The 23,545-nt window shown below is 33.4% G+C and overlaps 1 protein-coding gene across 1 annotated transcript in view; it reads right to left on the reverse strand.

The window, feature by feature from the left end:
* Positions 1–23,545, reverse strand: part of LOC145319992 (protein O-GlcNAcase-like) — a 27,655-nt gene continuing 4,110 nt past the window's right edge. Inside the window, exons 3-23 of the mRNA XM_080162410.1 lie at positions 23,255–23,315; positions 19,997–20,082; positions 17,659–17,767; positions 16,624–16,725; positions 16,163–16,255; positions 15,589–15,639; positions 14,833–14,902; positions 13,779–13,862; positions 12,988–13,126; positions 12,250–12,273; positions 11,449–11,508; positions 10,857–10,944; positions 8,155–8,233; positions 7,603–7,679; positions 7,248–7,321; positions 6,869–7,007; positions 6,584–6,703; positions 5,957–6,118; positions 3,375–3,476; positions 595–704; positions 1–286 (exon numbers count right to left, since the gene is read on the reverse strand). Coding sequence (XP_080018536.1) covers positions 175–286; positions 595–704; positions 3,375–3,476; positions 5,957–6,118; positions 6,584–6,703; positions 6,869–7,007; positions 7,248–7,321; positions 7,603–7,679; positions 8,155–8,233; positions 10,857–10,944; positions 11,449–11,508; positions 12,250–12,273; positions 12,988–13,126; positions 13,779–13,862; positions 14,833–14,902; positions 15,589–15,639; positions 16,163–16,255; positions 16,624–16,725; positions 17,659–17,767; positions 19,997–20,082; positions 23,255–23,315 — 1,942 coding nt within the window. The 3' untranslated portion in view covers positions 1–174. The remainder of the gene's footprint in view (positions 287–594; positions 705–3,374; positions 3,477–5,956; positions 6,119–6,583; positions 6,704–6,868; positions 7,008–7,247; positions 7,322–7,602; positions 7,680–8,154; positions 8,234–10,856; positions 10,945–11,448; positions 11,509–12,249; positions 12,274–12,987; positions 13,127–13,778; positions 13,863–14,832; positions 14,903–15,588; positions 15,640–16,162; positions 16,256–16,623; positions 16,726–17,658; positions 17,768–19,996; positions 20,083–23,254; positions 23,316–23,545) is intronic.

Below are 23,545 nucleotides of genomic sequence, written 5' to 3' on the forward strand. Positions count from 1 at the left end.
TTTATTTCCTTAAATATTTGAAAGGCCTCTGTTGTAGAGCACAATTTATACAGTTTATTTTTAATGCTTTTTGACTTGAAATACATTGAAGATATTTGAAAAATTTTGTATAAAAATAAATAAGTCAATAAAAAATATTTGAAAAATCACTTATTTTCTCACTGCATTTTCTTATCAATTTGCTTCTTTAGCTGATCTTGTGAAGAATTGTGAGTTTGGAAACGTTTTGGAGACAATTGCGTTCTCTTTTGAATTTAATACTTCATAGCCACACAGTTGTAATATTCTAAATTATGACAATATTTGTTTTTTTAAAGGGGGGGGGGGGGGGTACTTCTCACAATAAACAATTTTGGGGGTCATTATGGCACGCTCAAAACTTCTGGTGGTTTGGATTAAATTTTTATGGGGGAGGGGGGGTTAAAGTCTTTAATATTTGTATCAATTATGGGGGGACAATGGCACCGAAATTTCGTTTTTTAGGATGATAAATACTCCCCCCCCCCCCCCCTCCCATAGAAAAGAAGAAATTAGCTAATTTTACAAAATATTCGGAAGTTCTTTAAAAAAAACAATGAAATGATATTGTCATTCCTGTGCTGGAAGCTGTTGGATTGCTTAGTGGCCACCAGGATGGGTTCTTCAGGTTCTGCCAGGGTCTCCAGTAACTCATTTAACATTTCTGTGGACAGGTATTCACTTTCCTAGATAATAAATCCTTATATATATGTAAAAGTTTGGGTTCAAAGTACCGAGTTTCGTCGTTTTTTTCACAGAAGCTTTTGATAGGTTAGGTTAGGTAAGTGCTAATGATTGCCTGCAGGGTTAGAGTCATCCACAGGGGCTAAAATAGAAGAAAAGTGAAAATACGACGAAACCCGCTTCTTCGTTTTCTTTCTATGATCTAAAGTTTGTGTATGTTTGTTCAGACCAATTAGACTCTCCTTTACAAGAAATCTTTATACATGTCCAAGACAGTTTATTTTATTTAATAAAGAATGAAGGTGTTGGGACCAAAAAAACTTCTTTTGGAGAGAAGCCAATACTATCTAATATTTTATCTTTCTTAATTCGATAATTTCAAATACAATTTATAGAGTTGCTTTGATAAGGTTGATGTGTTCAATGTTAACCCTTAACGGTCGGGGGGAGGGGGGGGGGGGCGTTGAACGCCGTTTCCCCCCTCCTATTTTTTTTATCTCATTTTCTCTTTGTGAAAGATAAAGAGCCCAAACTGCGTGACTTTTTAAGTGTAAGTATGACACATAACTTAGAGTTGGAATTTTTTGAATATCTCCATCCTGGCGGGCACAGGATGCCAGCAAACCTGGCAAGGTCATTCAGGTAAAGAGCAAAAACAATTTTTGACTAAAACATACCAAAATACTAAAATATCCTCTAGTAGTACATCCTTGTATGAAATACAGGTGTTCGGGTCACTTTCAGGTTCCAGGTATGATCCTGCAGGTCCTGATCCTCCAGGTCTCAAGAAATCTTTAAAAGGCTCCTGTGGCCGCAATTTTTGACTTGGAGACTTCAAATTTTAAACTTAAGCTTTTCTCACATGTCTACATCACGTAATAAAATTTCCCGAAAATTGACTTAGACTTATAAAAGGCAGAAATTCATTATCAAACAGGGGACTTGCACAAAAAAAATTAGCCCTCTAGCTCTAATAGGAACTGAGATAATAGGGTGGGGGGGCGTTCAACGCCCCCCCCCCCCCTCCCGACTGATATAGGTGCGGCAAGGGGCCCGACTGTAAAGGGTTAAAGAAATCGTCTTAATAAAATTTCAAAAGAAATATATAGCATGTCAGAGAAATCTTTTTAAAAAAATTAAGTTCTACTTTTAATTAAAATTGCTTATTAAACAATATTAAAATATATACACACAAAGAGAGTTATAAAGGCGACGTTCGTTGATAATAAGGATCTTAAAAGGCGTCTATCTTGTATATAACACAGAAATTCAGTATACCTTAAAATTGTTTCAGACAGACGGACATTTAGAAACACTTTAAAACAGCTACAAATAGTAAAAAAGTATAAATATTACATCTTTAATTTTTTTTATAAAAGTACATACCTACCTATTCTTATGTAAATCTTATTTTAGAAATAGAAAAATAATGATTTTACGCAATTAGCATTACTCGACAGGTATTACAACTTAAAGTCTACACTAAACAATTACATTAAGGAGAAATTAAAACAATGTTCGATGACTAAACATGTATTCTTAGTAAGTTGCAAAGCTTAAAAGTCGCGCTGTATGTCCGTCTGTGAGAGTGTAATATAAACAATCAGCTTACAGTAAAGACATTCAAGCTAATTATCATAGACGTCTTAGGGTGAGGGTAAAGTGGTGTTTACCCCCCATCTCCTCTAACTTTGAGACCCCTAATTTAACAATCGAAATTTAAAAAAAAAATACATTAGATTACCTCCTTCAAACCTTGAAACCCCTCATTTTACCACTCTTAAAATATCTCAGACGTCCCTGCTTTTTTTGTATTGTTTATAATTGGTAGTAAATTTCACTCAAAAGTTTTATCCTGTTCGTACACAAGGTTAAAATTAAGAAAATGACAAAGAAAATCAGATCGTTAGACTCACGGAAAAATCTTAAATGTAATTACTACAACCGAGAGGCTTCGCTATAATTTGTCCTTGTTTTATTCTAAAAGCAAGCCATTCTTTTATTTTCTCAATGAAATATTTAAGTTTCTAATTCAAACATGATTTCTTATTTATACCTTCAACTTAAATATAATAAATAAATAATTTATTATTATTTTATATTATTTGATCAATATTTTTTTATTTTCATCTTACACTCGTATAGGATATAATCAAAAAATTTTGACTCTGTTTTAATTTTTTTTTATCTTAGTAACGTAGCAACTACAAGCTAATAACATGGTTTTAAACTTCAGGGAAATTTGAATTAGGTCCAGGGATGGTTTAGGGCTATCATATTTTTAGATCCCAACCCATTAGAAGACAAAGTCCATCGATGATAAGTTCACAACCGCTTGAATTAGCTAAAATAACTGATTAGATTATGGAGTAGCTACGCTTAAAATTTAATAAAAAAATGTTATATTAGTTTACATAAACCTCCTGGAGGAGGAAACTCCTACATGAACTGAAAGAAAAGAAAATCTCATCTTTCAGCGATGGCTCAGATCGTGCCCAATCCAAGGAAAATTGGAGAACCTGTTCTGTACTATGCTAGGCCCATGTTCTAACAAGAACTAAAAAGGCAATGATGATTATGATGATTCATACAACTCCATCCTTTTCTGTGGCCTACAGACCCTGATTGTAGAAAACCTTCGCTTATAAAATGACAAAGAAGTTTTATCTTACCTTAGTAGAAAGAAATATTGTGATAAAAACTTTGTATTTCTGCATACTTTTACAACTTAAGATATTCTCCAATTTTTCTACCAGGCCAACTTTTTCATTCTTCTATCAAACACAGAGTGGTGTAATAATCCTTATATTAAAGTAACAGGATGTGTGTCTGTGTGTTTGTATGTTTGTGTGTTTGTTTGTACCGAAGGATCTCGCTAACTGCTGAACCGATCGGGTTCTCATTAACAGGGTAGCTTATCATAGGTCCCGGGAAGGTTTATAACTATTTCCTTGGGGGTGGGACACCCCCAAACCCCCCCAAAAAAAAAAAAAAAATTTTTTTAACTAAAATTAAAAATTAGGGGGGGGGGGAGGGGCAACCCCCCCCCCCCTAAAAATTTTTTTTCGCCCACCCAAAAATTTATTTTTTTACTTTTTCTTTTAAAATCTAAAATAAGAAATTGGGTTATCAAATTCAAAAGGATGAAAGATAATACTAGAGCTTAAAAAAATTCGCTCAACCTTTTATTCAATAATATTAATCAGTAAAAGTGTTTTGTTTGCATAATTAGGGGATGAGTATTTTGTTTGCCACTGTCCTATCTCTACCTAATACCTAATTTGGTGTTTAATGGATTAAAAAAAGGGATTATAATAATATTAAAACTACAACTTTTTGGTAAATATTTTAGACATTTTAGTAGGATTTGATTTTTTAAAGAAAATAAATGTACATAAACATAAATGTATTACGTAGAATTTTAATTTAAAATGTGTTGAAAATTTTGTAAAGACTGGTAATCTTATAAGTAATTCTCACACAAAAAGCTGAATTTACTACTTTATCTCAGATGTTCAAAGAAAACATACAAAGAAAATTCATGGATTATTGGACACGGTAAATATCAGGTATATGGTATAATTTACAAGGGAAATAAATCTAAAATAGTAGTTGGGGGGCAAATGGAGATGTCATCAATTTTACGATGTGTTGCACCTCCCCCCCCCCCCCCCCAACAACAATAGCTAATACCACGTATAGGTTTCGTGATTTTTTTCGAATCAATTTCGTTATGGTATAATCTGGTAAATAGTCCCCATTACAAGTCTGAAATGTTTTGTAATTTGTATTTTGCATTTTTATAGCTTAAATAATGAGCATGTAAAATGAGTTACTAAAACTACTTATCAGACACGAGGTAATAATATCAAAAGGAATTGAACACATTTCATAACCTGTAATGAGTTATTGAATTGAGGGAAATACAAAATAATATCAAATTTTACCCCCCAACACACTTCCAGAATTATAACGAAAGTGTAAAAGGGGAAGATAGGTCGTGCTAAATTTCCGTACAATTGTGAGTTTTAAGGCTTAAAAACAGTAGGGAGTAGATCGATAATTTTCACTAAATATAAATAAATAAAACATTTTGTCTATGGTTCTATTCAATAAGGAATAAAACATATTTTTATTAAATATTATCGTTCTACTACCTACTGTTTTTAAGCCTTAAAACTCACACCCAGGGAAAAGGGAACGTGAGTCCCACAACCCCCTTGCCCTTTTCCTCCCCCTTCTTACCCACCCCTCTTCGATTACATGAAAAATTAAAATATACTTCCACCTTACTTTAAAAGGTTTCATGATTTTTTTTGTAGGATTAATTGTTAGAATAGCTACCCCTGCTCACACCTTTACGGAATTTTAATACAACCTACCTCCCCCTTTGTATTTTTTCACCAACTTAAAATCATCCCTAATGAGATTTAATTTTAATTCCCCCTTCCAAAATAAATAAGTTTGAACGTATTTGTATAACCTCAATAATATAGGTAATAATGGCCTTTTGGCCTCATCCTATCACTAATCATAACAATGAATTACCTATCTAATATTTTTATCATTGCTGAAACACTTTTATGATTTGTCATCAAGAGTTTAAAATACATTTATTTGATCAGCTGAATTTATATTTTAAATTCAAATGCATCAAAATTTAATATTTAAGGAATACCTACTGTAAAGTGATTAGTATTGAAAATTCGAAATCTATGTCATTTAGGTAATTCCATTTATGAGTTGATTTTAAAACAGAAATTTATCTGCATTTAGAGTAGGAAGAGCCACCATTCTAGCACATCCAGGAGCGTCGTATTATAGACCGTTGACCGCGGAAAGAAAAATTTAAAATCAAAGAATTTGAAAAAGGATTCGAAGCCGTTTGTAAAATAAATTATCTAAAAGAAAACAGAGACTGTGCAGTTATATAAACAGTAGGTATTATGATTCATAAATCTAAAGGGATAAGAAAATGACCGATATATTGATGTACAACCCCAATGATGATTCACAAAATTACCCTTTCCGAATATTAGGTACAATTGGTGGTTAAAACGTTTGGATACTGAACTTAATAAGCCAACCAACAAAATTCAGTAAAAGTCCCCAAAGTTCCTGCGAATGAGAAAACGTTATTATTAAACTTTCCCCTCCCTCCCTGAATATGATCACATAAATTTGCCGGCTCATGTCAAATTATTAAAAGCTGCCAAAATATAACTAAATTATGATGCTTTTCATTACACCATTCCTTTGCATCTATATTATCTCCATTGCTAATGCTACTGGAAGATGTTCTCAAAGAAAACACACATCCAACTATCTGAAACTTTTGTCCAGATTTTTGCTTGAGTATGAAAAGTTCACAGTTGGGATGGTTGGCGGCTTCGGTGCATTCCTCCAGATCTTTGTTCTACAAAAAAAAATAAGAATTATTGCTTGGAATAGTCCGCAACAATACAACTCACAGCAGCTCAGGGGAGAAAAGGTTGGAAACAAGGGGCTCCGGAACCTGGAGGCCTATCCAACAAATCTTAAAACTTCGTGAAATTCATCATATAAGAATGATTTTATCATTAATAACCTATCCTCTCAGTCCAAAGATAAAGCCTAGGTGCCAGGTTTACGCAAATGTGTCAAAACTCCCCCCCCCCCCCCCCCTATATTTGGTTAGGAGGCTTTTTTTAAGGATTGATTTCTCTTAGGAGGGTTGTGGTAACTTCCAAAAGATGATAACTGTTTAGGAGAACCATATCAGTTCAGCGGTTAGCAAAAACCTTCGCTACAAACACAGACAAAGATATTTTTGTCCTTTCTTGATGAACAATTAAAGTATGAGACAAATTGCCTAATTTTATAATATTGATAAAAATAATACCTCAGGGAAAGCTTTCTTGATAAGGTCAAGCTGTTGCTGAGACCTCCGGATGACTGGCAGAATTAAAAGGCTTTGATCAAGAGGCGTCACCATATTATTCAGAGGCATTTTCTCTTCTGACTGAAAATAGCAAAAGGGAAAGAAATTTAATAAGCAATGTCGAAAAAGATTTATGCACAATTTTGATTAGCAATAGTTTCTTAGTGTTTGGACCTAAGTCTTCATGTAGTAGGTTAAATTTTTCTTTTAATGTTGTTTCTCTTCATGGTCTAAATATATGCATACCTGAATGGGATACAACCTGGCCAACTCTCCAGCGAGGCCTCCAGGTAATCCTGCCAGAGTTGGAGCTCCTCGGAAGGCCTTCTTACACTCGGAGATACCAATCCATTTCAAGTAACTGTTGCACCCAGAAAGAATTGTCCTAGAAAATACAATTCTTAATACCGTAAAAGTAAACTGGTTAATTGTTTTTTTGATTTTTTTTAATGACGATTAAAATAAAGATTTGGAATAAGCAAATCTTCTCTATAACCAAGAATTTACAAGTTTCTTAAAGCGCAGACACTCTTTACGTCCGTTCGACTGTAAGATTTTTTAGCTTTTATGAATTTTATCATCCTTGTTATTAATATCTTACTAAAAAGGCATATTAATCATCTACCTTGTGTTATTAAGATACCCCGAAAGGTCATACAGCATTTCTCTATTGGTTATGTGGGTTAACTTGTCCATAACCTAATTAACAAATAACGTATATAAAAAAACTATGAAGTTTCTTAATTAGAAAATATGATATAGTGATTTATTGACAAATTATTTTAAGAATATTTCCAGTCTGGCTTCGAAACCGATTAATATCCGCTGGATTAGAACCGGTTTTCATTCATACTGAAAAGTCATTATTGCATCCTATTACAGACTATTGGTTTTAATCTTATAATATTTAATCTTAATTTCCGCGGAAAGCTGTCTATAATACGATGCGACAAAAACTATTTTTAAACTGAAAGGTGAACCTGGAAAAGTTTCTTAGAGAAGTTGTTGACATACGTAGCTCCATCTATCCATGCATCTACTACATCAGGCTGGTCACCTTCAAAAGTGAATCGCTGTATTGATGTAAATTTTAGCTTGCTTTAGAACTCAGGGAGTATGTTTTCATAAGAACTATTTTTTTTTAAATCAAATATTTGGCCAATGTCTTTAATAAAATCATTTCAAATTGTAAGAACATCCTACTACTATATTTGATTCATGACATTAAATGTCATACTAAAAAGAAGGATGTATTAACTCATAAACATAAAACAGGACCAGCTGATATGACTTTTAAGTATGAACAATTAGGACTTTCAGATTACGGCAATGTAATCAAAGAGATAGTTGACAATAAAATGAGACATATTGCATAAATTTTCCTTTTTTAGAGATAGCAAAATTACATTAAAAGGGGAATTTGTGACTTAGTACAAGGTACCATGATATTAATTCCTTTTCCTCTGTTCCTACTGGTTGCCTTACAAACCTGGAAACGCAATTTTTCTAGAAAACCCTATAGGTAGTCATACCTGGCTTGATCTTTTTCCAGCCAATCATGACCTCAGCGTGGTCCTTGCAGAACTTAAATGCCTCCAACAACTTTTTAACCTAAATCATTTTTTATCTTTATTAGACTCTATTTGACATTTTCAAAATACAAAGTAATGTGGTCTAACTCAAGCCAAGAACGGATTTTTTGATAAAATACTTATTATCGATATCATCCTATATAATATAAGTAGCGGCTATACTCCTAGAGACCTCTAAGAGCATGTAAAATGTTTTCTTTTCAATATATCTTTAAGATCAGCTGTATGACAAACAGGGTGGGCATACAAAAAACCCACCCAGGGTTTTTTTAAAAACCCATTGAAAAAAAACCCAAGGTTTTTTGGGTTTTTGAAAAAACATTGAAATTTCACGTTAAAATTTACAAATTAAACCTCTATATACTCAGACTAGGATCTAATAACATTTTAAAGCAAATTTTACCTAAAAAACCTAAAAATATATGAAGTAAGGGGGGGGGGGGTTAATGCAACCATCTCGTAATCAATGATTAAATGGCACTTAAAATTCGAATTTTGATCTGAAATTTTGCATGAATAATCCTTGGTAAGTCTATTTTCCCGAAATCGAACAAAAAGTTGGAAAAGTATTGGCAACCGGCTGGCAGCTCAGATGTTTTGCCATTTTTCGGCTATCTTAAGAGCAAATTAGTCACAAAACTTATCTCCACATAATACTTTTGGTCACTCAAAAACCTTATCAAACGGTTCTAGCCGGTTGCTGTAGGTACTAGAAATTTTAAAAATGGTTATTGCTATCATTTAACATGAATTAAATCAAAATATGTTTTAAAAGTTGATTCCTACGTAATTAATAATGAATTTGCCCTCAAAATGGGCAAAAAACGGCTTAACAGTTGAGCCGCCAGCCGTTACTTTCTCCAACTTTTTGTTCGATTTAGGGAAAATAGACCTACCAAGGATTACTCGTGAAAAATTTCAGATCGAAATTCGAATTCTAAGTGCCATTTAATCATTGATTACGAGATGGTTGCATTAACCCCCCCCCCCCCTTTATACAAATGATGCTCTACTTATTGTTCAAATGTTTATGAAATTACTTTATCTCAAAACTTAACTTCAGAAAACGCTTTGCTACTAAATTGATGATATATAAATTGTGTAAATTACATAATCATAATTGATTTTTAAACTAAAACATAATAATTTATGAAAGGAAATATTTACAGTGGCGTGCAGAGGGTTTTAATAAGGGGATGTAAAAAGGGGAATACCTTAATAATTTCTGGGAGGGTGGGGGGGGGGGGGGGGGGTTGTTGACAGCTTAGGAATAGAGGAGGAGGTTCCATGTTTTGAAGCTTTTAACCTTCCCTCCCCCTTAATAGAATAGTTTGTGCACCGTTGCTAATAAGGGTTTAAAATTGATCGAAATGCCAGTTTTTTTTTTATTATCTATCTTGTTTATTGTGAAATCTTGCTTACCTTTTACCTACAACAACATAAACATTAATATTTCATCAATACATCAAATGTATTTGACTCCTAAATGAAAAAACCCAATAAAACCCGAAAAAAAAACCAATAAAACCCAGGGTTTTAAGGGTTTTTACGGGTTGGGTTGGGCTTTTTTAAAAAACCCTGGGTTTTTCCCCACCCTGATGACAAAATATATTTTTTTGCCGCTAGAGAGGGTTAGTTTTTTTGCGATTTCTCTTGAGAGGGGGATGGTACCCTCCCCAAAAATAGCTATAAATCTTTCTATTAGAAGTTACACTGTGAAGGAGAACCTTATTGGTACGACGGTTAGCGAGATCCTTTGGTACAGACAAACAGACATCTGGTTACTTTATTATAAGGATGTAATCATATCAAATCCGCAAAACAAGTGCAATTCTAATATATGCTACGAATCAGAGGAAGTCTGTAAAACAAAGTTTCAATAGAAATGCAAATATTTCCAGAAATCTTCTTAGAATACCGCGAAAATTTTTTTTAAAAAATTTACGCAAAATGGTCCATGTAGTACCTAAGTCTGATATATATAGCTGAATATCTTAGAATAAAGCTTTTTTTGTAAATTGTGTTTCGTTTATTATCTATGAGAATGAATCATATGGAAATACCTAATTATAACAAAAATCTCCGTCTGATAATATTTTATTTTAAGAAAAGACCGATTATTTTGTCTGATTGGCCATCTAATGATCTAGGGGTGAAAAATATATACACAAGGACAACAAAGTAAAAAAGTTGTGCTACTAAATATTGTTTATCTCATATAAAATGTATAAACACCCGACAACCCACACATTCTTATTCCTATTCTTATTCTAGAACTATTCTTTACAATTCATATTTAAAACTTTGCATTGATTACATTTTTACATGTAGGTTTAAACTGCATAGGTAGGAAATGTTATTAAGGAACAGATATTTTGGAAAAAGAAAGATGAGGTAATAGTTTTGCTATAAAATGGATATATGATACGTGAATACTATGTCAGGTAAAATGTTGTCGTCAATTTAGGTTGCTTAGGATATAGAGTGTTCATTTATGGATGGGGTTTATCGTTAAATTAGACAGCTGGAAGTACCATTTTATTAGAGTAGATGAAAATCTGGAACATAAAACTTTGGGGACTAGTGTAATAAACACTAAACAGCTCAATGGCCCATCCCTCCCTACTTGAAAATACTGTTACCTTGGGGCCATAGGAATGGGGAAGCCAGAAAATTTGGAATATCAGATCCATATCTGCCTCTGTTAGATCATCTTCATCACAGGTTTTCCTAGGTTAATACCAGGCATAGAACATTAGATGATAAATAGATGTACAGTACACCACTATCCATTTGTAGATTATTGCAAAAAAGGTGGACACCGGTAGTGCGAACCAACCAATCACGATATGTAAAAAAAAAGGCTGTTTATTAAACTACCATTTTTTATTCTTGAGCAAACGAATGAGGACGTTCTAATAAAACTGATAGTACTGATAGTATTACATAATACATTAATGGATAGACAATAGACATATAACTATGGGTAAATTAAATGCTGTATAGAATACCTAGTTGTTGAATAGTCTAGGCGGCTAAATAAACACATAAATTAATGAATGAAAAGCTGGGTGGAGACACAGATTGGTGGATTTATAGTAATGAATGAAGCATTGAATATGTTAATAGGATATATTGACATATCAATACATAAGATTAATAATTAAATGGATAAATAGAAAAGTGAATATATGTATAGATGGATAGATAGATATTTATTATTGATAATAATACCTTGTATTTAGGTAATGAGCAGCGCCTGGACCAGGTACTCGAGTTTCTGCCAACATTTCTCTTAACATTGAAACGAAATAACAAATTTAGATTCAATAGGGTCAATGAACTTTCATTACCTAACTTTGCAAAACAAACTTTTAAGAATCCTCAAAAATAAATTTTCTAAAAATTTTGAAAAAATGTGTTCTATAGTGTTTTCCCCTTTTTATCAGGTTTTAATTTAAATTCAAACTTCAAATTATTTTTAAAATATCTTTGATGGTTTATTTTTTATTTTAATTACATGCAAATTTGGATATATTTTACTATATTTAGCACACCCATAAATCGAGCTTAAAAATAATGGGGTCGAGGGAAAGGGGCATAAAAAAACATTACTTGCAGGATAGTTTAATAAAAAGAATTTAAAACAAAGTCGTAAATGGTCACAAACATTCAAAGATGTCTTAAAATAAAGGTTAAATCAGACAAGGAAGCTTGTAACCCTTATTATGACTATCATCCCATCAAGGATCTAAAGGGATAAGACAATGGCCGATAAATAGGTTAACATTCCCAATTATGATAAACAAAATTACCCCTTCTGTAAATTACAATTAGTTGAAACATTTGGACTTTCACCTTAAAAGACTTACCAATCAAAATTAAATAAAAATTCTCAACGTTTTTAAGCCAACGAATAAGAAACTTTACCTATAATAAAACAGGGACTAGTGTAATAAGCAGTCCAATGTCCCCTCCCTCCCTGGATTATCAAAGTAAATAAAATTTGTCTTGTTGATAAAGTATAAAACTTACCTCACTGCTAACTTGTGCGATGACATTCCTAATTCATTTCAAATTTTAATAATAAACTATGCTCAACTCTGAAAACTAAAATTTTTCAACAAAAAATTATCAATGAAAGCCTTGGTAATACAGAAATCGGTCAATAAAGTTCAGAAATTTTCACGTAAATAAAAATGATATCAACTAAACATAACAAAAAGAAGCTTCTAATGTGTAAAAAATATCAGTATTTGTGACCTAATATGGACTTACAGATCTTAATTACAGAAAGATTAAAGGGGACTATCCACGAACGAGAGCAAGTGAATCTAAGCACCTTCCTGCATTGATCCATAGTATTTTTTTTATTGAATATACTAGGTTTATGTTTAATATTTGGTTTATCCACTAAAAAGTTAGTTTCACCATGGTTTTATATATGAAAAAAACTTTGAAATGTTAAGCATTATTTGTTTTGATGAGTTCAAACTGTTGTTAAAAAGCTTAATGCAAAAGTATATTATTTTTATTAAAAATGTATATTTAAAAAAAAGGTTGGCAACATGAAATATTGTAAACAGTTTAATTAATGTACTTTTGCAATTTACAGCATTTTATTTTATTTTGTCCTTTGAACTCAACAAAGCGTTAGTTGATATTATATCAAAAAATGCTTTACATTTCACCCTTGCCTGCCTAGAATAAAAAAATTTCTAAGAGGATAAAGCCAAATTTAAATATGGGATAAATATTCAAAATTAATTTGAAATTCCTGTTTTATCCCAGGAGGGGTTATTGACCCAATCAGCTAGTGTGACCAGGGCGGGTAGGTTCAGTGAGTACTCACAATTTGGATTTGTCATACAACCAGATAAATATTCTTTTGGAGGTATACTTCTTTCTCGACCTGAATGTATAATGTTTAAGATCTGTAAAACGGCTTGGGAAATTATCATATTACAGTTATATTTTTTAGGAGGTAACTTCTTTCTCTCCCTTTTTACATCAATGTAATTTAAGATTAGAAAAGTAACTCGTTTTTTAATCATAGATAAATCTTTTAGAGTAACATATTTGGAGTGCCTTCACTTCCACATTTCACTTCGCAAATAGTTTCATATGTGCAAAATGGACCGATTGTAATAAAATAAATAAGAGGAAAGGTTATATATTAAAAGGGTAAAGCAAAGGGAAACGAGCCAGGGATCTAAAAGGAATAGGACAATGGCCGATAAATTGATGTTCATCTCCAATGATGCTACACAAAATTCCCTATTTTTAGATTGCAATTATTAGTTGAAACGTTTGATCACTCAACTGAATGAATCAAAATATTAAGATTCACTGAAGTCCCCAAAATTGTTACGCCAACGAATAAGAAAAACGTTAGGTATTTAAAACTTTGCGGACTAGTGCAATAAACAGCCCATTTTCCCATCTCTCAATGGGAAAGAGCAGTTTTTGCTGTTGTACAAATATACATGCAGTTCTGAAGATTTGTATAGGTGTGCGGTTAAGAATGCACACTAATAAATCTATCCCTAATTATTCTGATTTACCTATATAAGGTCCCAGGTAAACTCTTTGCAGGTCATAATCATTTGCATGCAGATTGTCCCAGATTATTGGTTTTCTTTTTATCACCTGTTTTGGTATGGTTCAACAAACAGTATTTTTTAAATATAAAGCATTTTACGGTGAGTTGTAAAAATAAAAAGCGCCAGGAATGCGAAATTCTAAATGATTTTTTAGAAAGAATACACACAAAAATTGTATAATTTATATACCTACCAAACGAAGTCTAATTTTATTATAGAATACTTTTTCTAGTTTGACTTTAAACCATTTAATATCCTCTGGATTCAGAGTTGGCATAAAAAAAAACACTTGGTTTAAACCAAAAAACCAAGGTGGGGATGGTTTTTAAAAAAATATTTATACAAAGGCCTATCTTTCCTGTTATATATTTTTATAATGTAAATAATACAGTAAATTAGTGTCAAAAACCTAAATACCTGATATAGAATTCTTTTAATAGTTTAAATCTTGTACTTTGGTGATTATATCTAATAGACAATTTAATACTTTTCTTAAGGCAAATAATTTTTCTAAAAGAAGTTTAAATGCATTATTATACATTGTTTAGGTATTTGAGTTAAAACATTCAATAAGTTCCATAATAATTCAACTTTATACTAAATTAGAATAGGTATTATAATTTGGATATTATTAAAAAAAAAAAAAAAAAAATTTTTATATATAAAAAAACCGGTTTAAACCAAAAAAACAAACTGGTTTGTTCTTTTTTTAAAAAAAAAAAACCTGGGTTTTTACCATCTCTGTCTGGATTAGATCCGGTTTTAAATTTCAATCTTACTAAAAAATCATGTATAGCATCGTATTACAGCTGATTTTCCAAGAATGTTAAAACAATTTATAATTTTCTACTATACTATCCACAGAAAGTTGTCTATAATTCGATGCGATAAATAACTATTCTAATCATAAAATTCTCAATAAAAATAAGAAACTTTAGTTCTGTTATTAGAATAAAGATTATAGACAGATAGGTAGTCTATTATTATTTTTTGAGGCAAAAAAACTGTTTTTATTCCTTTGTAAGAGATTGAATGTGCTGTAGAGAAATAGTTGGAGAGACCACGTGAGTTCCTGTCCAAAACACCTGCCAGCAAACCATATAGGTTAGATTTTTTTATGGGTGCTGTCCTTCAAAGTGCCTGTTGAGCCTTGAACCCCCCCTCCCCTTTCATTTTAGAAAATATTGGATAGTGGACGGTCGTAGCGGTCATGCGTATTGCGTCATATTGGAAGAGTGATGCAAATTTCAGATCTCAGATTTCGCTATTTGATTTACTATTTTTCTCTATAAGATAAAAGCGATCCTTGCTAGATTATGTAATTCGCTATATTATAAAGATATTTTTTTCTCAAACCTCCAAATCTGGGGTCTGAAATTTGAGTCACCCTTCCAACCTGACGCAAGACGCATAACCGCTACGACCGTGGCATTATTTTGTCCACTATTAAACATTGAAGGGAAAACGTCTGTTATTGCTTCATTCATTGCTATGGGGATTGAAAGACAAAATGATTGACGAAAATAAATGTTACTATCATTAATTTAATCTGCATACACATTTTTTGGGGGTGGATGTAGATTTATCAAATAATTAGGTATTATTATCTTATTTCAATTCAAGAAATCGTCACAATTCAAATAAGTTAAATTCTGCCTTTTGTGGCTTGTACAAATCTTGTTTTTTTAATTATATCATTTTGTAAATTATTTTGTGTTCTAATGTCCTTTCCCTCCCTCATATTTTTAAAAATTTGATTGTATATGGTTACCCTGATGTTTGTATTTAATTGTTTTCCAATTGTTAGTAGATACTCAGACTCCTGAAATAATAGGTTTAATAAATTGATTACATAGTCATTTAGTGCCCAAATGAATAGTTGCAAAGCTTGATAGAGGAATCAAATTTTAGAGGCAAAAGAAGGTCCTCGTTACTACCACCAAAAATAAAAAAAAGCAGCTAAAAACACACTATAATTTCGAATTTATTCAGCTGCATGCTGTAAAGACGGATCCGCACGCCTGGCACAGTATTCAACTAGACAGTAGATAGATGTACAGACAGTACCTGTAAAGAAGGATCCGCACGCCTGGCACAGTATTCAACTAGACAGTAGATAGATGTACAGACAGTACCTGTAAAGAAGGATCCGTACGCCTGGCACAGTATTCAACTAGACAGTAGATAGATGTACAGACAGTACCTGTAAAGAAGGATCCGATTCCGCACGCCTGGCACAGTATTCAACTAGACAGTAGATAGATGTACAAACAGTACCTGTAAAGAAGGATCCGCGCGCCTGACATAATATTCAACTAGACAGTAGATAGATGTACAGACAGTACCTGTAAAGAAGGATCCGCGCGCCTAGCACAATATTCAACTGGGCAGAATAAGAACTCTTGAGGGGTCAGATCATCATAAAGATTGTTAGAAATCTAAATATATGTTTTTGAATATTTGAAAACGCCCCAATTTTTTTAATGATTAATATATTTAATTTTCGTCAATTTGAATTGATGATAGGCCTCATAAAATAAGCTAATAGTGTTTCCCCCTTAAAAGAAGCTACTAACCCTTGATTTTGCAATACAAAAAAAAATAAGAGCTTGAGAAAAATTCTTTTCTACGAATTCCAGCACTTTTAACCCCACTCCCCTCACCCCATGTATTTTATATTATTTTTGGAAAGTAAAATAAATATCGATTTTGCTTTTGGGGTTCAGGTAAATAGAGTTTTGGGAAAATAACGCGATACTTAAATAAAAAAAAATCCAACAAAAGCTTTTCTGTAAAGTTAACAAACCTGGCAGTGTGCATGACCAAAAGAATCAAAATGTTTAGCATCCTGTTTACTCAACTCTGGTTCAATATCATCCCACAAGATGGCGAAAGAATCGCAACCCAACTATTATTTATCAATTATCATTATTTATCTTTTTAAAAAGTTATAAAATAAATTTAAATCTTTCAATTACTTTTCCCTTTCCTTCAATTTTAAAACATTCACTGTATACCTATCTAAATCATACGCAAAAGGCAGTAATTTTTTATTTGTTTGTATCTTTTCCTGTATGTTTTAAATTTCAATCAAGAGAACAATTAAAAAACGAACACAAATACAAAACTGTCTAGAATTATGAAGCAACACCTAAGGGTGTGGCAGGAATAATCTTTAGGCTACTTATGGTGTCTAAATACTAGGGTTGGGCCGGATATCCGGTGTGGCCGGATATCCGGCCATTTTCAATATCCGGCCGGATACCGGATATTGAAACTATCCGGCCGGATATCCGGCTCTATATTTTTTTATACTTTAGACCAAAAATCTCTGATTTTTAAAATCTTAAATGGCTAGGTATAATTTTCTTATTTTTGAAGCTAGGAGAACATTTTTTTCTGAATAAGTTTAACTTTATGTAAATTTATATAAGATTTCTGAAGAAATTTTTTTTTACTACTTTAATATCTGGTAATTTGGCCGGTTATCCGGCCGGATATCCGGTAATTTTGCCGGATAACTGGATATTTGCCGGATATCCGGCCGGTTACCGGATATCCGGCGTTTGAAATAAGCCGGATATCCGGTATCCGATATCCGGCCAAAAAAGTATCCGGCCCAACCCTACTAAATACTAAGTACAAAACATAATTTTTAGATGATCTACTTTGTCAAGTAGGACTACAAATTTTCAAGACTTCTCATTTACATCTACCTATCCTATGCTATATGTAGTAAAGTATTTTTTTATCTCAATTCTATGACATCTAGAAAAAGACGAAAATGTTGAAATATCACCCAACCCCACCCAAATTATCATAGAAAAGAATAATGACAATCCTCTTGTATTTGTTTGGTTTTGCTGAGCAAAAGTTTGTATTCGTCAGGATCACTGTAAACCATATCCAAGCCAGGAGATATTCCATAGAAAAATATTATATTTCTTTCCCTGAGATGGAAATAATATTAGGTAAAAAGGGAAGAAAACCAGGGAGGCAGGGAGGGGACATTGTAGTGTAAATAATATTTAAAAAAGGGAAGAAAACCAGGGAGGCAGGGAGGGGACATTGTAGTGTAAATAATATTAGGTAAAAAGGGAAGAAAACCAGGGAGGCAGGGAGGGGACATTGTAGTGTAAATAATATTAGGTAAAAAGGGAAGAAAATCAGGGAGGCAGGGAGGGGACATTGTAGTGTAAATAATATTAGGTAAAAAGGGAAGAAAATCAGGGAGGCAGGGAGGGGACATTGTAGTGTAAATAATATTAGGTAAAAAGGGAAGAAAATCAGGGAGGCAGGGAGGGGACATTGTAGTGTAAATAATATTAGGTAAAAAGGGAAGAAAATCAGGGAGGCAGGGAGGGGACATTGTAGTGTAAATAATATTAGGTAAAAAGGGAAGAAAAGCAGGGAGGCAGGGAGGGGACATTGTAGTGTAAATAATATTAGGTAAAAAGGAAAGAAAACCAGGGAGGCAGGGAGGGGACATTGTAGTGTAAATAATATTAGGTAAAAAGGGAAGAAAACCAGGGAGGCAGGGAGGGGACATTGTAGTGTAAATAATATTAGGTAAAAAGGGAAGAAAATCAGGGAGGCAGGGAGGGGACATTGTAGTGTAAATAATATTAGGTAAAAAGGGAAGAAAACCAGGGAGGCAGGGAGGGGACATTGTAGTGTAAATAATATTAGGTAAAAAGGGAAGAAAATCAGGGAGGCAGGGAGGGGACATTGTAGTGTAAATAATATTAGGTAAAAAGGGAAGAAAATCAGGGAGGCAGGGAGGGGACATTGTAGTGTAAATAATATTAGGTAAAAAGGGAAGAAAATCAGGGAGGCAGGGAGGGGACATTGTAGTGTAAATAATATTAGGTAAAAAGGGAAGAAAATCAGGGAGGCAGGGAGGGGACATTGTAGTGTAAATAATATTAGGTAAAAAGGGAAGAAAATCAGGGAGGCAGGGAGGGGACATTGTAGTGTAAATAATATTAGGTAAAAAGGGAAGAAAATCAGGGAGGCAGGGAGGGGACATTGTAGTGTAAATAATATTAGGTAAAAAGGGAAGAAAATCAGGGAGGCAGGGAGGGGACATTGTAGTGTAAATAATATTAGGTAAAAAGGGAAGAAAATCAGGGAGGCAGGGAGGGGACATTGTAGTGTAAATAATATTAGGTAAAAAGGGAAGAAAACCAGGGAGGAAGGGAGGGGACATTGTAGTGTAAATAATATTAGGTAAAAAGGGAAGAAAACCAGGGAGGAAGGGAGGGGACATTGTAGTGTAAATAATATTAGGTAAAAAGGGAGGAAAACCAGGGAGACAGGGAGGGGACATTGTAGTGTAAAATAAATAACGCTTGTACCAATAGTTTTATTTTATAACCACGTAATCGTATTTTTAGTAATTTTAATGAATGTTGATTTGTTGGTTACAAACTGGCAGTGTCTTAACATTTCAACCAAAAATTTTAAATCTTTAAAGGTGGAAATTTTTTTAATATCATAATTTATCCCTTAAACCTCTTAGAGAAATTAAAATTATAAACAATAATAGTTATACAGAACTGAGAAATGGCATGACATGTACCTAACGTTTTTATTTTGAAAATTAATGGAAAATCGATTTTTTAAATTTTGCTAAAGAAACAAAGAGGATTATCCACAAACGAGAGCAAGTAGTTCTAAGCACCTTCCAGTGAATATAAATGTTTTTTTTGTAAATATTTTAGGGCTATGTTTAATATCGTTATATCAAATTTAAAAAATAAGTTTCACCATGGTTTTATATGAAAAAAACTTTTTTGGCTAAATATCATTAAATGTTTTGTTGAGTTCAAACTGCTGTGAACCAAAAGTAAACTTTTTCAATGAAAAATGTTAATTTAGAAAAAGGGATAGTAACTTGTAATATTGTAAACCGTTTAATTAGGTAGTGTACTTTCGTAATTTACAGTATATGTTTATGTTTTGGCGTGTTATTTAATTTGAACCATTGAACTCAAAAATGCTTAACATCTCAAACTTTTTCATAGAAAAACCCTGATGAAACGTAGTTTTTTTAGTTGGTATAACTACTATATCAAACACTACTTTATCTAATAGGATAACCCAAGTATATTCACAAAAAAATATTTAGAATACTGCTGGAATAACTTGCTCTCGTTCGTGCATTAAATTCAAATGACCTGCAAGCTGTAATCAGCTGTTTAAGTTGAGAACATTCTTCTTGGGAGTAAAGTTGTCTCCACTCAGATCTGTGCTTTAGGTCATCCTGCAGATAAACAAAATAGAATAAATTCACTGGAGGAGTTCCTTCATAACAATTCTATTTAGCAAAATATTTTGGTTCCCTATTTCAGGCATCCTATCTATAATACAAAGTAGCTTGATGTCTGTCCGTCCGTCCGTCTGTCCGTCCGTCTGAAGCTTAAGATCTTGGTAACCACTGAACCGATTGGATTCTACTCTTCAGTGTATATACCTATCGGTCCTGTGGTGGTTTTAAGCTATTTTCTTGGGGGGTGGGACACCCCCAACCCCCCCAAAAATGAAAATTTACCCCCCCCCCCAAAAAAAAAAACAAAATAATTTTCTTGAGAACACATTAGACTATGAGCAGCATCAGTAGTAATTTTCTTGAGAACACATTAGACCATTTTTTTTACGAATTTTGCGAAATCGTTATTTAAACGAGAAAATGTTTTCCTGCTGGGTAGGTGCGAAAATTTGCGATCCGTTCTGCTGGGTAAGTAATAGAAGATGTAATTATACCTCTTGGGGCAAAGCCCCTAGAGGATAGGGGCGAAGCCGCTAGTTTAGTATAAAGCAATTTGGCTAGATGTTTAAATAAAATAGGATTTAAATATAAATATAACCGCCAGACCCATAGGCGTCCAAGGGGGGGGGGTAATGGGCCATTTGGCACCCCCAAAATTTTGTGAACAATACCCCCCCCCAAAAAAAAATTACCCCCTCCTTGGGGGTGCCGTAGGCACCCCCAACGATTTTGGGGGGGGTATTTACCCCCCCAAACGATTTTGGGGGGGGTAATTACCCCCCCCAAAATAAATGTTCTTTAAAAAAAAAATTTTGGGGGGGTATTTACCCCCCCCAAATTGAATGTTCTTAAAAAAAAATTTTACTGTCCAACCAGTTAAAATAGTTCTTAACCATGATAACAAAAAATTTAATAGTTTGATCATGTTTTATTTGCTTGGGCCTTTATAAGGGCTAAAACCATCCCGGGGATCTATGATGTAATTGTAAAGCACTGAAGATTCCATAAAATAGATACCTAACTAAATTAAATATTTCATTAAATAATGAAAAAGAATTTCTATAGGCGATTTCTTTTGGGAGGATGTCAGGGTGTCTCAAAACTAGTTATAAAACTTACCAGGACCTATAAGACGCTTCACTTTTAAGTAAAATCATATTGGTTCATTGGTTAGTGAGTTAATTATTGTATTTTTATGTTCTAAAGAATGAGATACTACTATATATTTGAATAGTAGTGGCGCCCTTAGCATCTAAGAACTCGTGTTTTCTAAAGGGTAAAAAGGGAAGAGAAAAATAGCCTAAAACCACTCAAAGGATTGACCTATAATAGTGTGGAACCATCATGGGATCTATGTGAAGATTTCCTAAAAAGGAGAACTCAGTATTAAAAGTAATGAAATCTGAAGCTATAGTCAAATAAACCTTACTTACTACTTTATGTTATAAGATAGTACTTATTAACTTAATAGATTAGGTAGGTGCTTTTTTTACATAATTAAATTACCCCCCCAAAAAATTTTACCCCCGGGGTAAATTAGTTTGGGGGGGGTAATTACCCCCCCCAACAGATTTGGGGGGAGTATTTACCCCCCCCCCAACAGACTTTAGGGGGGGTAATTACCCCTCCCCAATCAAATTTTACCCCCGGGGTAAAAATTTTGGGGGGGGTAAAAAAAAATTTCGGCGCGCTCCGCGCGCCATTTTACCCCCCCAAACACGAATTACCCCCCCCCCTAAAATTTTTTACCCCCCCCAAAAAAAAAAGCTTGGACGCCCCTGGCCAGACCTAATTTGTTCTACTTTACAGGAGAGGGTTTTTCCTGCAGGATTGGGATAAAGCTACTAATTCAAGTATATGATCAGAGAAACCTATGTATATGTATGTCTGATTTGAATTTCAATGAAGCTCAGTAACCATATGATATTGTCCTTCTTTATATAAAACCAGCGGCTGTGCGCCTAGCATCTAGGCCTCTATAAAATTAAAGGGATATGGAAGGGTAGAAATATAGCCTTAAACCATTTCCAGACTTTTTTTTATAAAAATAAAATCATGGGACCGATAAGAAGCTTCATATTAAAGGTAGACCATATCGGTTCAGCGGTTAGCGAGATCCTTCGCTACAGACAAAGAAATCTTACTGCTTTATAAGATAGGATTCAGCCACAGCTAATATCTTTAATCGTGTTTTTACAGCAGCCGCTTTGAAAGAAAAAAATAAAATATAAAGGGGGGGGGCGAAAGTGACACTTTTTGAAACCAAAACTAAAAGTCAAAGGAACTCAACTAAAAAAAGAGTTACAGGTCTGAGATTTTGCATGGCAGTTGCTTTATAGGGGTACAATATGGAACTGTGAAGAAACGGCGGCGCAACCGCCGAAAACCGCCGAGAAAAGGCAAAAAAAAATTTGGCGGGAAACGGCGGTTTTCGGCGGTTGCGCCGCCGTTTCTTCACAGTTCCATATTGTACCCCTATAAAGCAACTGCCATGCAAAATCTCAGACCTGTAACTCTTTTTTTAGTTGAGTTCCTTTGTTGACTGTTAGTTTTGGTTTCAAAAAGTGTCACTTTCGCCCCCCCCCTTTAATCTAATTGGACTACTTTTTAACACAATTACAAGCTTTAAACGAAGTGGCTTGATTTTAAACTAGGGTTGGAAATCCGAATCCTGAATCCGAAATCTGTCCAATTTTTGAACTCAGGATCCGAATCCGCAATTTAATTAATGGATTCGGATTGTGAGTTTTGAAGAACTTATTGGTTTTTTTATTTAAAATGTGGCAGACAAAAACCAAAAAAGTAGGTATTTTATTGCTTCTTAACTACAAGTAAAATGGTGGGTAGCATCCCAAGTTTTTTGTATTTTCTTTTTACAGTAGCTTTTCATGCTAAGGTTAGGTTAAGTAAGGGTTAGAAAATAACTGTAGGGGCTAGATTTTTTTTATTTATAAAAAGACTGTTTAAAATATTGCTAGAATCCGCAATCTGCAAAAAGAACAAGAATCCGCAATCTACGGATTAATCCGCTTTTTTTTATAGCTTTTTTAAAAATCTGAATCCAAATCCGACTAAAAAATTCGGCGGATTGCCAACCCTAATGAGAACAGAAATTTCTATGTTAACCCCCCACCCCCGTTCTTCCTAAATAAAGGTTAAAATATACCTTTGGAGCATACAGATAACTGTTCATTTTGTACTTGGCTAGTTTGTCCAATAAATCCAGTCTAAAATATAATATTTTATCAAAAAAGATAAATAGAATTTCTCTATGTAAGGGGGGGGTAAGTTTTGCCACTTTCGCGTAATCAGTGTTGTGTGGGCTAGGTATTGATCTGAGATTATAGGTTATTTAGGATAAAAGTTTACTTTTGGGTAGTAGTTCACGGAAATTTAATCATTTTTTGAATAGGTCTCCAGGTTGAGGTGCTACAGGCTGGAAGGTCGTTTCTGGACA

The sequence above is a fragment of the Acartia tonsa genome, chromosome 5 (genome assembly GCF_053477335.1).
Source record: "Acartia tonsa isolate MP-2025a chromosome 5, ASM5347733v1, whole genome shotgun sequence".
Taxonomy (NCBI): domain Eukaryota; kingdom Metazoa; phylum Arthropoda; class Copepoda; order Calanoida; family Acartiidae; genus Acartia; species Acartia tonsa.